Below are 17,682 nucleotides of genomic sequence, written 5' to 3'. Positions count from 1 at the left end.
AATGAAAGTAAAGGTTGGTTCTTCGAAAGAGTAAACAAAATCGACAAACCTTTAGCCAGACTCACAAAACAAAAAAGGGAGAAGACCCAAATAAATCGGATAGTAAATGAAAGAGGAGAAATCACAACAGACACTGCAGAAATTCAACATATCATGCGAGGCTTCTATGAACAACTATATGCCACCAAGCTAGAGAACCTGGAAGAAATGGATGATTTCCTAGATACCTAGTTAGTGGATAACATGAACAGGCCCATGACAGCTAGTGAAATTGAAACAGTTATCAAAAATCTTCCCAAAAATAAAAGTCCTGGACCAGATGGTTTTACAAATGAATTCTACAAAACCTTCAAAGAAGAACTAATACCTCTACTTTTAAAAGTCTTCCAGAAGATTGAAGACACTGGAATACTCCCTGCCAGCTTCTATGAAGCCAACATCACCCTGATACCAAAAGCAGACAGGGACACAACCAAAAAAGAAAACTACAGACCAATATCTCTGATGAACATAGATGCGAAAATATTGAACAAAATTCTAGCCAACCGGATACAGCAGTATATCAAAAAGATTGTTCATCATGACCAAGTGGGGTTTATCCCAGGCATGCAAGGTTGGTTTAATATACGTAAATCAATCAATGTGATCCACCACATCAAAAAAAACAAGACCAAAAACCACATGGTCATATCAATAGATGCAGAGAAAGCCTTTGACAAAATACAACATCCCTTTATGATCAAAACACTACAAAAAATGGGAATGGGGGGTCGGGCGGTGGCGCAGTGGGTTAAGCGCATGTGGCGCAAAGCACAGGGACCGGTGTAAGGATCCCGGTTCGAGCCCCCAGATCCCCAACTGCGGGGGAGTCGCTTCACAGGCGGTGAAGCAGGTCTGCAGGTGTCTATCTTTCTCTCCCCTTCTCTGTCTTCCCCTCCTCTCTCCATTTCTCTCTGTCCTATCTAACAACGAATTGCGTCAACAAGGGCAATAATAATAACCACAACGAAGCTACAACAAGGGCAACAAAAGGGGGAAAAAAAAAAAAAAAAGGCCTCCAGGAGCGGTGGATTCATGGTGCAGGCACCGAGCCCAGCAATAACCCTGGAGGAGGAAACAAAAACAAAAAAAAAAAAAAAGGGAATAGATGGAAAATTCCTCAGGATAGTGGAGTCTATATATAGCAAACCTACAGCCAACATCATACTCAATGGTGAAAAACTGGAAGCATTTCCACTCACATCAGGTACTAGACAGGGCTGCCCACTATCACCATTACTATTCAACATAGTGTTGGAAGTTCTTGCCATAGCAATCAGGCAGGAGCAAGGAATTAAAGGCATACAGATTGGAAGAGAAGAAGTCAAACTCTCCTTATCTGCAGATGACCTGATAGCATACATGGAAAAACCTAAGGAATCCAGCAAGAAGCTTTTGGAAATCATCAGGCTATACAGTAAGGTGTCAGGCTACAAAATTAACATTCAAAAGTCAGTGGCATTCCTCTATGCAAACACTAAGTTAGAAGAAGTTGAAATCCAGAAATCAATTCCTTTTACTGTAGCAAAAAAAACAATAAAATATCTAGGAGTAAACCTAACCAAAGAAGTGAAAGACTTATATACTGAAAATTATGAGTCACTACTCAAAGAAATTGAAAAAGACACAAAGAAGTGGAAAGATATTCCATGTTCATGGGTTAGAAGAATTAACATCATCAAAATGAATATATTACCCAGAGCCATCTACAAATTTAATGCTATCCTCATCAAGATCCCAAGCACATTTTTTAGGAGAATAGAACAAATGCTACAAATGTTTATCAGGAACCAGAAAAGACCTAGAATTGCCAAAACAATCTTGAGAAAAAAGAACAGAACTGGAGGCATCACACTCCCAGATCTCAAACTGTATTATAGGGCCATTGTCATCAAAACTGCTTGGTACTGGAACATGAATAGACACACTGACCAGTGGAATAGAATTGAGAGCCCAGAAGTGAGGTCCCACACCTATGGACATCTAATCTTTGAGAAAGGTGCCCAGACTATTAAATGGAGAAAGCAGAGTCTCTTCAACAAATGGTGTTGGAAACAATGGGTTGAAACATGCAGAAGAATGAAACTGAATCACTGTATCTCACCAAATACAAAGTAAATTCCAAGTGGATCAAGGACTTGGATGTTACACCACAAACTATAAAATACTTAGAGGAAAATATTGGCAGAACTCTTTTCCGCATACATTTTAAAGACATTTTCAATGAAACGAATCCAATTACAAAGAAGACTAAAGCAAGTATAAACCTATGGGACTACATCAAATTAAAAAGCTTCTTCACAGCAAAAGAAACCACTACCCAAACCAAGAGGCCCCTCACAGAATGGGAGAAGATCTTTACATGCCATACATCAGATAAGAGTTTGATAACTAACATATATAAAGAGCTTGCCAGATTCAACAACAAGACAACAAATAACCCCATCCAAAAATGGGGGGAGGACTTGGACAGAATATTCACCACAGAAGAGATCCAAAAGGCCGAGAAACACATGAAAAAATGTTCCAAGTCTCTGATTGTCAGAGAAATGCAAAGAAATACAACAATGAGATATCACTTCACTCCTGTGAGAATGTCATACACCAGAAAAGGTAATAGCAGCAAATGCTGGAGAGGGTGTGGGGTCAAAGGAACCCTCCTGCACTGCTGGTGGGAATGTCAATTGGTCCAGCCTCTGTGGAGAACAGTCTGGAGAACTCTCAGAAGGCTAGAAATGGACCTACCCTATGACCCTGCAATTCCCCTCCTGGGGATATAGCCTAAGGAACCCAACACAGCCATCCAAAAAGATCTGTGTACACATATGTTCTTGGCAGCACAATTTGTAATAGCCAAAACCTGGAAGCAACCCAGGTGTCCAACAACAGATGAGTGGCTGAACAAGTTGTGGTATATATACACAATGGAATACTAATCAGCTGTAAAAAATGGTGACTTTACCATTTTCAGCCGATCTTGGATGGACCTTGAAAAAATCATGTTGAGTGAAATAAGTCAGAAACAGAAGGATGAATATGGGATGATCTCACTCTCACTGAAAAACAAGACCAGAAAAGAAAACACAAGTAGAACCTGAAATGGAATTGGCGTATTGCACCAAAGTAAAAGACTCTGGGGTGGGTGGGTGGGGAGAATACAGGTCCATGAAGGATGATCAATGACATAGTGGGGGTTGTATTGTTAAATGGGAAACTGGGGAATGTTATGCATGTACAAACTATTGTATTTACTGTTGAATGTAAAACATTAATTCCCCAATAAAGAAATAAATTTAAAAAAAATTGGTAGTGCCGGCAACCAAGCCCCAGCAATAACCCTGGAAACGAAAAAAAAAATCCCAATTACACTATCCAGGTAAATAGTTAACTTATATAGTACTCTCCTTTGTCATGTGTATGGTCCAGGCTTTGCATATGAGGAAGCTTGGTACTGTGTGGTCTCTCCCACTCTCATTATATGTCTCTGCCTCTATCTGAAAATGTCAGCCCCGACTAGTGAAGCCCTGATGATGACAAAGTAGAGCATGAAATCCTGAATATTAGAGTAGATAAAATAGATGCAGTATACACATACATTAACAGAATATGGTTCATCTATAAAAACATGAAAATTAGGGGTGGGAGTATAGCATAATGGTTATTATGCTAAAGAGACTTTCATACCTGAGGCTCTCAAATCCCAGGTTCAACCCCCCACACCACCATAAGCCAGAGCTGAGCAGTGCTTTATTAAAAAATAAGAAAAAAAGAAAATTTCCCACTACAACAAAAGGAAGAGATGATGCAGTGCAAAATTAATAAAAATTGCTAACTTTCAGAAAGAAAGAACAGTCCTAAAAAAGTAACAATCTGTGAAGGGTGTCAAAATACATAAGCAAAAACTGACAGAACTAAAAGGAGAAACACACAGATGCACAATTAGAATGGGGGCATTTCAACATTTTCTTATCTGTTGATAGAATAGTAAGCTTTCCCTTTATGAAAGCAGAAGACTTAGGGCCAGGTGGTGGCACATCTGGTTGATCACTCATGTTGCAATGTTAAGGACCTGGGGAGGAAGGGGGTAGGGAGTAGCACTAGGAGGGGGAGGTGATGATGGTGGATAAAGCAAGGAGATCTCAAGTATGAGAGTCCACCTACTACTGCCTGGGCCACCCCATTTCTCTTCAATAATAAATATATAATAGATGGCACCATGGGTTTAATTTTGAGAAATGAGAAACGCCTGGCTTCCAGTTCCATTAGGAAGAAAATGCACTTACAGAGGTTGCACCAATAGGTAAACCTATGAAGCATAAGGACCTCCACAATGATTGTGGTTTGAGCTCCCTCGCCCCACCTGCAGGGGGGAGGCCTCACAAGCTGAGAAGCAGGTCCGCAGGTGCCTTTCTCTCCCTTTCTCTTTCTGCCCCTCCTCTCTCAATTTCTTTCTGTCCTAGCCAAGAAATGAAAAAAAATGGCCACAGGAGCAGTGGATTTATAGTGCAAGCAGTGATTCCTAGTGATAACCCCAGAGGCAAAATAGGAAAAAAAAAAAAAAAGGAAAAAAGAAACAGCGTATTGGCTCAGAGTGCGAAAATGCTGCACATGGAAGATAAATTTTATTTTATTTATTGGATAGACAGCCAGAATCGAGAGGGAAGGGGGAGATAGGGAGGGAGAGAGACAGAGAAACACCTGCAGCCCTGTTTCAACACTCGCAAAGCTTTCCCCCTGCAGGTAAGGACTGGGAACTTGAACCTGAGTCCTTCAGCATCGTAACATGTGAGCTCAACCAGGTGCGCAACCACCCGGTCCCTGGAAGAGAAATTTTAGTTGAAAGAATAATACACCCAGGGAGTAGGGCGGTAGGTAGCACAGTGGGTTAAGCGCAGGTGGCACAAAGCACAAGGACCGGCGTAAGGATCTCGGTTCGAGCCCCCTGCTCCTGCAGGGGAGTTGCTTCACAAGTGGTGAAGCAGGTGTGTGAAAGTGTCTATCTTTCTCTCCCCTTCTCTGTCTTCCCCTCCTCTCTCCATTTCTCTCTATCTAACAATGATGACATCAATAAAAAAACAATAACTACAACAATAAAAAAGTCAATAAAGGCAACAAAAGGGAATAAATAAATATACACCCATGAAAAAGGAGGGGCGGCAGGAAGCCAACTCTACCAGAAGTTCAATTTTATGATAAAATGTGATTAAATGCTCTCTCTCTCTTTTTTTTTTTTAAATAAATGATTTTGGGTAAATTAAAAAAATTTATTTATTTTCCCTTTTGTTGCCCTTGTTGTTTTATTATTGTTGTTGTTGATGTCGTCATTGTTAGATAGGACAGAGAGAAATGGAGAGAGGAGGGGAAGATAGAGAGGGGGAGAGAAAGATAGACACCTGCAGACCTGCTTCACCGCCTGTGAAGCGACTCCCCTGCAGGTGGAGAGCTGGGGGCTCAAACCAGGATCCTTATGCCGGTGCGTTTAACCTGTTGTGCTACTGCCCAACTCCCTAAATGCTCTATTCTTATCAGAGTTAAAGGCTTTCTATTACAATACAAAACTTTAAAATTCAGTACTCATTCTAGGAGAAGTCAACAAGACTGTCAGCTATTTGTGACATACCAGACATCTGGTTTTGCTTTTGGCTATGTTCAAAGTTCCACATATCTGGTCTCATAATCTGCATTATACTATATTTTCCAAATATTTCATAATGGGATAAATTTGTTGTGTCCAGGATAATAACTGTAGTGATTAACCAAGCCAGGGTATTTCTGGGTGAGAGCAAAACCACAATCAGATCATTGAGTAAGATCCCCCCCACCAGGGTTATCACTGGGGCTCAGTGCAGGCACTATGAACCCATTGCTCCCAGAAGCCATTTTTCCCCCCATCTTACTGGATAGGCCAAAGAAAAACTGAGGAAAGAGGGGGGAAAGAGAGGGAGAAAGAAAGACAGACACCACTGCTTCACCAGTTGTGAAGTGTCCTCCTCACCCCTGCTTTTGGGGAGTTGGGGCTCAAACCCAGATCCTTGTGCTTAGTTCTATGTGGGCTTAATTACATGCAACACTGCCCACCCCCCAGTAAGATTCTATAGCAATAGCAGATAGGAGATTCTATCTGTGGAAAGTAGTTTTAACTTTTCAAATTCTTTTGTAGATAAATTTTAGAAGTTACCTTTCTATGATTTTCTTTTTTTCCTCATTAGAAGTGTGAAAGTGAAACTTTCAGGATAGAAAGAAACTGAGACAATTCTCCCATCCAAGTACTAAGTACTAACCAGGCCCGACCCTGCTTAGATTCCGAGATCAGACGAGATGGGGCATTCAGGGTGGTATGGCCATAGACGAAATTGAGACAATTCTATGGGTTCTGCTTTCACTCTAGTTTCAAGACTAGTAATAACTATCAGTTCTGTCTAATTAAGAGACATTTAGAATATAAGATAGTCATTTCAGAAATCATATTATACAGAAATAGCCTAATCTGACAGTGAATGAAAGTTGTAAATAGTACAAAAGCTTGATAAAGAAGTTTTGCTATCACAAACACACATTAGAATCTTTGTAAGTTGTGAGCTACTAATACTTTGAACTCTGGAAAAAACATTCTATTAGAAAATGAAGAACTTGGGAGACGGGTAGCAGCGCAGCAGGTTAAACGCAGGACCAGCGTAAGGATCCCTGTTTGAGCCCCTGGCTCCCCACCTGGAGGGGAGGGAGTCGCTTCACAAGCGTTGAAGCAGGTCTGCCAGTGTCTATCTTTCTCTCCCTCTTTCTGTCTTCCCCATCTCTCTCGATTTCTCTCTGTCCTATCCAACAATGACAACATCAGTAACAACAACAATAACTACAACTATAAAAACAACAAGGGCAACAAAAAGGGAATAAATAAATATTAAAAAAAAAAAAAGAAAATGAAGAACTTATGCAGGGGAGACAACATAAAGGTCATGCAAAAGACTTTTGTGTCTGAGGCACCAAAGGTCCCAGGTTCAATCCTCAGCACAACCGTAAGCTAATATATATATGCATTATTACTTCATTAAAACATGTTCTACAACAGATCTTGGATTTTATTGTTAAGGCTTATTTATAGCTCTTTCAGATTTTCATTTTTCAAAACTAAAAAACAAAAATTATAACACTAATTTATAATACCACTTAGTAATGTCCCTTTTTCAACTAAGTTAAAAATATATGGCATACTAAAAGTAATAGAGTATGTGTATGTATGAGTTTTTTTTTTTAATGGAAGATACGTAAAAAACTAGACATTTTTCCATTCTAAATGGCTCCTTCAGAACTCATAAAATGTTCCTAGACTGAAGCTGTTTGTATAACATCTGTAATGTCAATTCACAGTCTAATCCATAGACAGAAGACAAGTGAGATCCCAAAGGCAAAATTTCCAATTAAATCTGTCTGGAAAGTTGAGGGCAAAGGTAATAAAGTAAAAAAATCCTGTGCTGATTCACTGGGAAAACATTTGTTTGCCACACTCTTTCACTAAGGAACAAAAGGAGTCAATGATTAATCTGGAATGTGATTCATTAGGAATATCTGGGTGATAAATGAAAGGAGACGAGAAATAGCTGTCTGTATGACTTGCACAATCTTTGTTGTCTTTAAATTTGACTTTTAGAGGACAATTGAAATGCTTTGCAAATAAGAATTCTACTCCTAGAATTCTCCTTTTTTTTTTTTTACTCAAATTCTTTTAATTATTGTTTTTCTCATTGTAGTCAGAAAACAACTTACCCAAGGTTATGGTGTACAGCAAACAACTTAGGTTAGAACACAAAACTACTGATTTAAAAATAGGCACTGAAATTTTTAGCTAGCATTCAAATTCCTTTTGTGAAGAAAGTCTCAAGTTTACAAAATAAGTCTCTGAGGGTCCAGGCAGTGGTGCACTGGGTTAAGCACACAAAGGACAACATATAAGGACGTGCACGAGGATTCTGGTTTGAGCCCCCAGCTCCCCTCCAGCTTGTAATAAGATAGCTATTTCACATTTCCCATTTAACAAAAAGCCATTTTAATAACAAAAATGATGCTTATAATTGGCTGCACAATCTTTAACAGGACATGGATATATATTATATAGTTTATAAAGTGAAAATGTCATGAAAGTCTAAGAAGGATAACCAAATAAAAATGTATAAACATGGCCTAGGGAGAATTTCAAGGCACTAAAAGGACAGGACTTTCATTCTGGAGGCCTCAAGTTCAATTCCTGGTACCACAATACACTAGAGCTGAGCACTGCTCTAGTGAGTCTCTTAAATAAATAAATAAATACATTAATCGTGTGGCCAAGTTAATGGCTCATATTGTAAAATATCTGACTTGCATGTCTAATATTCCTGGTTTGATCCCCAGTGCCATATGTACAGGGTGATACTCTGGGCTTTTCTCTAACTTATAATAAAAAATCATGTTTCACATTTCCCTTCTAAATGTAAACCTTTTTTTTTTTTTGCCCCCAGGGTTACTGCCAGGGCTTGGTGCCTGCACCACGAATTCACAGCTCCTGGAGACCACTTTTTCCTCTTTAGTTGCCCTTGTTGTTCCATCATTGTTGTGGTTGTTACTATTATTGTTGTTGTTGCTGTCGTTGGATAGGACAGAGAGAAATCGAGTGAGGAGGGGAAAACAGAGCAGGAGAGAAAGACAGACACCTGCAGACCTGCTTCACCGCCTGTGAAGTCACTCCCCTGCAGGTGGAGGAGCCGGAGGCTTCAACCGGTATCCTTACGCTTTGCGCCATGTGCGCTTAACCCGCTGCGCTACCGCCCGACTCTTAGCACTAAATAATTTTTTTAAAAAAAGCGGGCACTGCTCAGCTCTGGCTTATGGTGGTATGGGGTATTGAACCTGGGACTTTAGAGCCTCAGACATTATTGTCTCTTTGCATAACCATTATGCCATCTACCCCCACACTTCAACTACTTTTGATCATGAAGTTGACCTATAAATTATATATTTACAAAGAGTTTTAGAAAGGTTAGGATAAAAACTATACTCCACAGATCAGGTTTAAACTAAACTGAAATCCATACATTAAAATATACTGTCATAAGGGCATGAAATTATCCAGTCTGTGCATATCCCTTTGGTTTTGGTAAAAACTCAGCCCCATGTTCTGGAGACATTTGTTTCTTCTTTGATGTGGTGATGCTCACAAAAGTTAATATATGAGTCATTCCTTGGGGAAAGATAAGAGAGAAGAGCTTACTATGGCCTCATCAAAAAAGGAGGCTATACAGAACTTTTCTAAGAAGGACATGCTGGCTTTCCCACAAGAACCCCGAGTCACTGCAAGCTTATAGCTAGAGTCACTGCACTTATACAGAAAAATATCCAGCCGCACTACAACCATGTTCTTGATATTCTCTTCTTTTGGTCCTACATGATGGATACACAGGTGAACAATGAAGTGGTAATTAGAAATCAAGCACGGGGAGTCAGGTGGTAGCGCAGCAGGTTAAGTGCAGGTGGTGCAAAGCGCAAGGACCAGCGTAAGGATCCCAGTTTGAGCCACCGGCTCCCTACCTGCAGGAGAGTCACTTCATAGGCGGTGAAGCAGGTCTGCAGGTGTCTATCTTTCTCTCGCCCTCTCTGTCTTCCCCTCCTCTCTCCATTTCTCTCTGTCCTATCTAACAACAATGACATCAATAACAACAATAATAACTACAACAATAAAAAACAAGGGCAACAAAAGGGGAAAAAAAAGTCAAGCAGGAAAAAAAAAAAGTGAAGAGCTTGGCTAGCAATTATTCCTGTTATTCCTGGCATTAAACAATTATTACAATATTTCTCTTCCTGAAACTACTTCACTATTTTAATCCATAGCCATTCAGTTTTCCAAATAACACTAACTTTAGGCAATAAATGGCCAAGAGACAAAAAGCATTAAAAACGTGGATAAGAGGGGGTCAGGCAGTAGCGCAGTGGGTTAAGCAAAGCGCAAGGACCAGTGTTAAGGATCTGGGTTCGATCCCCCAGCTCCCTACCTGCAGGGGAGTCGCTTCACAGGCGGTGAAGCAGGTCTACAGGTGTCTTTCTCTCCCCTTCTCTGTCTTCCCCTTCTCTCTCCATTTCTCTCTGTCCTATCCAACAACGAATGACATCAATAACAACAATAATAACCACGACAAGGCTACAAGGGTAATAAAAAAAAAAAGTGGGTAAGAAGAAAAGCATCTTTTTGACAGTGTACTGTAAACTACTAAATAGGTACTATAAAATTCTTACTCATTAAAGGAAAATGTGTACTACAGAGATATTATTTGATCATCTGATAGTAAACACAACATCAAATATTATAAATGTACATTTTTACCACATTACATTTTTAGGGATGAAATAATCCTAAACTTTAAGAGTAATAAGCCTCTCAGTCTTTCAAAAAGGCAAATACCTCATTAACTAACATCTCTGTATTTATTTTAAAACTCAAGGCTAGTATTTTTTCTATTAAAAGCATCACATTAAATAAATATCACTCATAGGATAATGCCTTGATGTTAAAGCTTCTAAAAAAGTCTCTTCTGTGGGGCCACGTGGTGGCGCACCTGGTTGAGTGCACATGTCACAATGCGAAAGGACCCAGGTTCAATCCCCTGGTTCCCACCTGCAGGGGGAAAGCTTCACAAGTGGTGAAGTAGGGCTGCAGGTGTCTGTCTCTCTCTCTCTCTCTCCCTATCCCCCCTTTCCTCTCGATTTTTATCTGTCTCTATCCAATAAATAAATAAAGATAATTAAAAAAAAAAATCTCTTCTACTCTTATATAACCGATAGTTCCAAAGTGTTTCTATACCTCAAAAGTACCTAAAACTCTTTAACTAGTATTTTTAACATGAGATCCCTTCCATATTCGTTAAAATACATGCCAAAGAGGCCACACTCTGTGGTTCTCATGTGTCTATGCGTGAGCAATCTGCTCTTTATTAAATCTACCTGTGAAAGATGATAAATTAGAAAACCATTACCCTGACATTAGTAAAAAGTAGATTTATCTAAAATAAATAAAAACATGAAGTGGTCTGGGAGGAGGCAAAGTGGATAAAGCATTGGACTCTTAAGCATGAGGTCCTGAGTTCAATCCCCAGCAACACATGTACCAGAGTGATGCCTGGCTCTTTCTCTCTCCTATGTTTCTCATTAATAAATCAAATCTTTAAAAAAATTAATAAATACATGAATAATTGTTTCTGTGCACACTCAATTCTTTGAAATAAAGTGTGCCATGTCTAAAAGAATATATATACATGTACCCAAGAGAAACTATGACTCTATACAATTCAGCCTTCTATTTACAGCTAAATATGAGTGTCTTTTTTCTTATATTTATTTACTTATTCCCTTTTATTGTCCTTGCTGTTTTATTGTTGTAGTTATTATTGATGTCATTGTTGTTGGATAGGACAGTGAGAAATGGAGAGAGGAGGGGAAGACAGAGAGGGGGAGAGAAAGACACCTGCAGACCTGCTTTACCACCTGTGAAGCGACTCCCCTGCAGGTGGGGAGCCAGGGGCTCGAACCCGGATCCTTACGCTGTTCTTTGTGCTTTGCACCATATTCGCTTAACCCACTGTGCTACTGCCCGATTCCCATATGAGTGCCTCTTAAAACTGTAAAATGATTGTTGATCAGTTTTGTTCTCAGAGTTCTTTGTCTAGGAGTATAGCTATTTTTAAGTATAGGTTGTCTTTCTCCAGTAAACTGCTCCACCTAGTGTCCAGAAGTATTAATGTACTATAAAATTATATGGGAATGCCAATTTATGGGGGAGGAGGCTTTTAAATTGTTTCTGAAGGAATTATTCTTTCTTATTTTTAAAAAGAACAGACTTTATAAATCACTAATGGTACATTCAGTTTATAAATGGCTCTTTACTCATCTGCTTATCTTATAACTGGATTACTAATGTGCGTGCACATAGGCCACATGTCTGAAATACAATTCTTATTATCAAGTACCAAAGTTCCTGTTTTTGTTAATTCAGTTCCTTACAGAATTGTGAATCATATTTTTCTAGTAATGGAAAATAATTCTAAGGTGGCTACAGAAATAACTCCATTATTCCTCTAAATTGTTTATAAGAACATAAACTTAATCCACAAATTATCTCTCAAATGGTTGCAATGTAAAAAATATATAATCTGGTATTTAATAATTAAAAACTGTCATCTCATCTGCAATATTCTAGTTTTTAGGTTCATGATTAGTCAAAAATTTGTTTGGCTTTTTATGTTAACTCTTCTTTCAGCCACCGGGTTCCATGTCAACCAGACTTCCCTGGGCAGACGACCCCACCAATGTGTCCTGGAGCCCTGCTTCCCCAGAGCCCCGCTCCACTACGGAAAGAGAGAGACAAGCTGAAGTATGGGTTGACCTGTCGACACTCATGTTCAGCAGGGAAGCAATTACAGAAACCAGACCTTCCTCCTTCTGCACCCCATAATGTCCCTTGGTCTATACTCCCAGAGGGATAAAGAATAGGGAAGTTGTGGCCTGGAAGGTGGCGCAGTGGATAAAGCATTGGATTCTCAACCATGAGATCCCTAGTTTGATACCTGGCAGCACATGTACCAGAGTAATATCTGATTCTTTCTTTCTCTCCTCCTATCTTTCTCATGAATAAATAGTTTTTTTTAATATAAAAAAAAGAATAGGGAAGTTATCAGGAGAGGGGAGGGGATGGGATATGGAGTTCTGGTGGTGGGAATTATGTGGAGTTATATCCCTCTTATCCTATGTTTTTTGTTAGTGTTTCCTGTTTATAAATTTAAAAAATGAAAAAAAAACTCTTTAAGCAAACACCATCATTTGGAAAAAAAATTTCCTGTCTTTCATTTCATGAAAAGTTTATTCTCTCTTGATAGTCTTCTATACCATTCAAACACATTTTCTTTTAAACATCATGCTAATGCTAAGTCTAGTATTATCTCCAGAACAAAAGAAATGTTAAATGGTAATTCTTCTTAGCAAATGGATGAATCAAATGTTCAATGTGGCAAGTAAAAATTCCTTACAGGATGGCAACTCACTAAGACTTTCAAGTTTTATTAAGTTTGTGTTGTTAGAGCAAAGGTTAGTAAACTAGAGCCTACACACCAAATCTAGTCTGCTACCTATTTCTGTATCTGAAGATTAATTCAAAAAGTCATATTCATTTCTTTACATACTTTCCTGGATTTTTTTCTTAGAACGACAAACCTAGGGAGTGCTAAGTGCACATGTTCTCATGTACAAGGAGGGCCTGGGTTCAATCCCCCAGCCTAGAACCCACCCCCGTCTCCAATGGGGAAGCTTTATGAGTGACAAAGCAGTGCTGCAGGTCCCTTCTATTTATTTTATTTATTTGTTGATTTATTCCCTTTTGTTGCCCTTGTTTTTTATTGTTGTAAATTATTGTTGTCATCGTTGTTGGGTAGGACAAGAGAGAAATGGAGAGAGGAGGGGAAGACAGAGAGGGGGAGAGAAGATAGACACCTGCAGACCTGCTTCACCGCTTGTGAAATGAATCCCCTGCAGATGGGGAACCGGGGGCTCGAACCAGGATCTTCACGCTGGTCCTTGCGCTTTGTGCCATGTGTGTTTAACCCGCTGCGCTACTGCCCGACTCCCCCCCTTTATGTCTTTTATCTCTATCTCTATCTCCATTCCCCTTTCAACTTCTCTGAACTATCAAAGAAAGAAAAATAAAAAGGTTTCATATATATGAAGGTGGTTTCATATATATATATATATATCCAGAATAGAATCTACTTATAGTAGAGTATATTGATGGTATGAGCAATGCCACCTAGTGGCAGTCAAATATAGACATACTTCAAATAAAGAGGTGTACATGGAATAAAAGGGTGACTTTAACTGTTTATAGGCTATTGAGTATTTAAAGAATCTGAAATAGTCTTTAAAGCTATTAAAAATGGTGATTTCACCGTCTTCACCTCTCTTGGATAGAGCTTCAAGGAAATCATGTAAAGTGAGATAAGCCAGAAAGAGAAGGATGGAATATGGGATGATCCTATTCATAGATAGATCTTGAAAATAGAAACATAAGGGAAAAGACAAAGCAAAACTTGGACTTGATTTGGTGTAATTCGCCAAAGTAAAGGACTCTGGGGTGGGGTGGGGGGAGCATTCAGGTCCTGGAACATAATGGTGGAAGAGGACCTAGGTGGGAGATTAGAGTTATATGGATAACTGAGAAATGTTACACATATGCCAAGTATTGTATTTTACTGTTGACTATAAATCATCAATACCCCATCAATAAAGAGGAAAAAAAAAAAAAAAGAGGAATACCGTAGGTCCTTTCTGATATGCAAACACACATCTGTGAGGCCTGGGAGGTGGCACAGCAGATGAAGCACGGGACTTACAAGCATGAGGTCGCAAGTTCAATCTATGGCACCACATTTGTCAGTGATACTCTAGTTCTCTCCTCCCATAAATAGACAGGTAAATAAATAAATATTTGGGGCCAGGTGGTGGTGCACCCATTTGAGCACCCATGCTACAAAGCGCAAGGACTCGGGTTTGAGCCCCCGGTCCCCACCTTCACGGGGAAAGCTTTGTGAGTGCTGAAGGAGTTCTACACGTGCCTCTGTTTCTACGTCCCCCTTCCTTCTCAATTTCTGGCCATCTCTATTCAATAAATAAAGATAATAAAAAAATAAAATAAATATTTTTAAGGTGTACATTTGCAAAGATACTAACAATACACGAGTATTTTTCTTTTCAAAGATTTTATTTATTTGTTCATGAGAAATTATAAGAGAGAGAGAAAAAACCAGACATCACTCTGGTACATGTGCTGCTGAAAAATGAACTCAGTACCTCATGCTTGAGAGTCTAATGCCTTATCCACTGTGCCACCTCCGGGTCCACCACACAAGTGTTTGTAAGAGAACTAAGAGAACTCCTGGAAACCACATATGTTGACCATTAATGGGACAAACCAAATATGTATAGGCCCAATTCCCCTAGAATCTTTAGAATAGTTCCATTTATGTTCTCCTTCATCTCTTCCTCTTTGGATTACAAAACACTGTTTCTGCATAAATAGTATCTAACTTTCCTCTGTGGTTAGATAGTTCTTCTCTAGAAACTACTGTTCTCAAATCAGTTTACAAAATTTGATGGTAGCTTAAGCTATTCATCTGCCCCTGTTAACTTTTATTATATTATAGTGCTTAAAAAAGTGCTAAGGTTCTTCCTGAGCCTTTGGGAAATTCCACCTCTGGAGAGTGCCTACTGCTAGAAGCTGAAGGGATGTCTAAGAGCTGTAGTGGGACAGAAGGCATGAGCCTGATGGCTGATGGGAAGATATTTGTGGGAAGTGGCAGTAGTGGGGGCACTGAAGAGCTGGTTATTAACTCAGATATACTCGGTGCTACCACAGAGGTTATGACTGAAGATACAGACTCTACTGGACCTTAGTGGAAAGGAAGACTCAGGCACCAGGACAGCTCAGACTTTGTATTTAAAAGATAAAAAGGACAAAAAAAAAAAAAAAATATATATATATATATATATATATAAAGCATTCAAAATCTTAAAAAAAAGTGCTAAGGACTTGTAGATGTCTGAATTAAGTTGTAAAGTTTCAATTATATGTAAAATATAAATAAAATTATTTTTGATAGACAAAAATCAAGGCAAAGTTTTTACTTATTTTTTGCAATGTCTTTTTCAGATTGTACAATGGAATTTCTAAGACTTTTCCTATTTCATTCCAATACTACTGTCTCTCCACTCACTTGAACTATCAAGATTTATATCATCTAGGGACTTGGTGGTACACTTGGTTGAGAACACATTTTACCATGTACAAGGATCTGGGTTCAAGCCCCCAGCCCCAACCTGTAGCAGGGAAGATTTACGAGGGGGAGGAGAAGGGAACGGACCTGCAGCACTGTTTCACCGCTTGTGAAGCTTTTCCCATGCAAGTGGAGTCTAGGCCCTTGAACCCCAGGTCCTCGTTTATTCTAACGTGTGCTTCAACTGTGTATGTCACCACTCAGCTCCTTAAATTCTTAGAAAGGTAAAGAAATTATATACTGTAGATTAATTCTCAAATTATTATTTAAGACTATTGCTTGAACAACCATTTAAAAATTTTTTTTCTTTAATCTTTTTATTTATTGGATAGACAGCCAGAAGTTGAGAGGGAAGGGGGAAGATATATATATAGAGAGAGAGACAGCTGCAGCACTGTTTGATCATTTGCAAATCTTTCCCCCTGCAGGTGGTGACCGGGGGCTCAAACCTGGGTCATTGAAGAAACTGAAATTGCATGAACTTAAAACATAATCCCTTTCAATCTTGCTTATTCAAATAAAGTCATTCTTACCAGATAAAGCAGAAAGGTGTGCAGCCCTGTCCCAAGGCCAACAGAAGACAAAATTCCTAAGCCTATCCAGTAGGCATATAAAAGAAACTGTTTCTCTATACGTTGCACATACTGAAAAACAAAAGGTTTAAGGTTAAAGTCTAAATCAGATCCTTAAACAGAAAGGTGGTATATATCAACTACAATCAAACTAAAAAGAAATCAACTAAAATGTTTCTATTATGATGAAGGTATTAAGATTAACACTGCTTCATTCCAACGGCTCCAGATGATACCATGATGCCAACTTGACCTCCTTGGGCAGAGGACCGTATCATGTGTCTGAGAGCCCTGTTTCCCCAGATCCCTGTCTCCCTAGGGAAAGAGAGAGACAGGCTAGGAGTATGGATTGACCTGCCAACACCCATGTTCAGCAGAGAAGCAATTATAGAAGCCAGACCTTCCACCTGCTGTACCCCACAATGGTTCTGGGTCCATTCTCCAAGACGGATAAAGAATAGACAAACTATCAAGAGAGGGGATTGGAATGGAGGCTCTGGGGGTGGGCACTGTGTGGAAATGTACCTCTCTTATCCTATAGTCTTGTCAATATTTCCATTTTATAAATAAATACCTAAAAAAAAGTTCCCCCATTTACAACAGGGCTTGAACCAAGCCCTCATTCATTATATGATGCACATGCTATTGGATGAGCTACTTCTGGCTCCCTCTTTCTTGTTAATAAATAAATAAAACTTAAAAAAAAATTATGAAAGGGGCCAGGTGGCGGTCCGGGAGGTGGCACAGTGATAAAGCTTTGGACTTTTAAGCATGAGGTCCCAAGTTCGATCCTCGGCAGCATATGTGCCAGAGTGATGTCTGATGTCCTTTCTCATAAACAAATAAAATCTTTGGAAAAAAAAAGGGGGGGCAGGTGGTGGTGCACCTGTTAACATATGCAAGGAAACAGATTCAAGTCTCTGGTCCAAGGCAGGGATAGACAGCATACTGGTCATGCAAAGAAGACTCTCATGCCTGAGGCTCCAAAGTCCCAGATTTAATCCCCTGTACCTCTGTATGCCAGAGCTGAGCAGTGTTTTGGTGGAAAAAAAAAAGTGGGGGGCCGGGCAGTAGCACAAGGACCAGAGTAAGAATCCCAGTTGGAGCCCCCAGCTCCCCACCTGCAGGGGTGGGGGTCACTTCACAAGCAGTGAAGCAGATCTGCAGGTGTCTATCTTTCTCTCCCCCTCTCTCGATTTCTCTCTGTCCTATCCAACAACTGCAATGGCAAC

General features: G+C 39.5%; 1 protein-coding gene and 1 long non-coding RNA gene across 3 annotated transcripts in view; one reads left to right on the top strand and one right to left on the bottom strand.

Moving 5' to 3' along the window:
* LOC132541988 (uncharacterized) overlaps positions 1-16,886 on the top strand; it is a 38,788-nt gene extending 21,902 nt beyond the window's left edge. The window contains exon 3 of the long non-coding RNA XR_009553108.1: positions 16,680-16,886. This is a non-coding gene — a long non-coding RNA (uncharacterized LOC132541988). The remainder of the gene's footprint in view (positions 1-16,679) is intronic.
* VMP1 (vacuole membrane protein 1) overlaps positions 1-17,682 on the bottom strand; it is a 110,798-nt gene that overhangs the window by 69,874 nt on the left and 23,242 nt on the right. The window contains exon 5 of one of the 2 annotated variants that reach the window (XM_007533655.2): positions 16,412-16,522. The exons of the other annotated variant lie outside the window; for it this stretch is intronic. Within the exon in view, the coding sequence (XP_007533717.1) occupies positions 16,412-16,522 (111 nt within the window). The remainder of the gene's footprint in view (positions 1-16,411; positions 16,523-17,682) is intronic. 2 annotated transcript variants of the gene reach the window in all.

This window comes from Erinaceus europaeus, chromosome 12, assembly GCF_950295315.1.
Source record: "Erinaceus europaeus chromosome 12, mEriEur2.1, whole genome shotgun sequence".
NCBI classification, from domain to species: domain Eukaryota; kingdom Metazoa; phylum Chordata; class Mammalia; order Eulipotyphla; family Erinaceidae; genus Erinaceus; species Erinaceus europaeus.
Note: the sequence above shows the minus strand (reverse complement) of the source record. Positions and strands in the feature narration are given on the sequence as shown.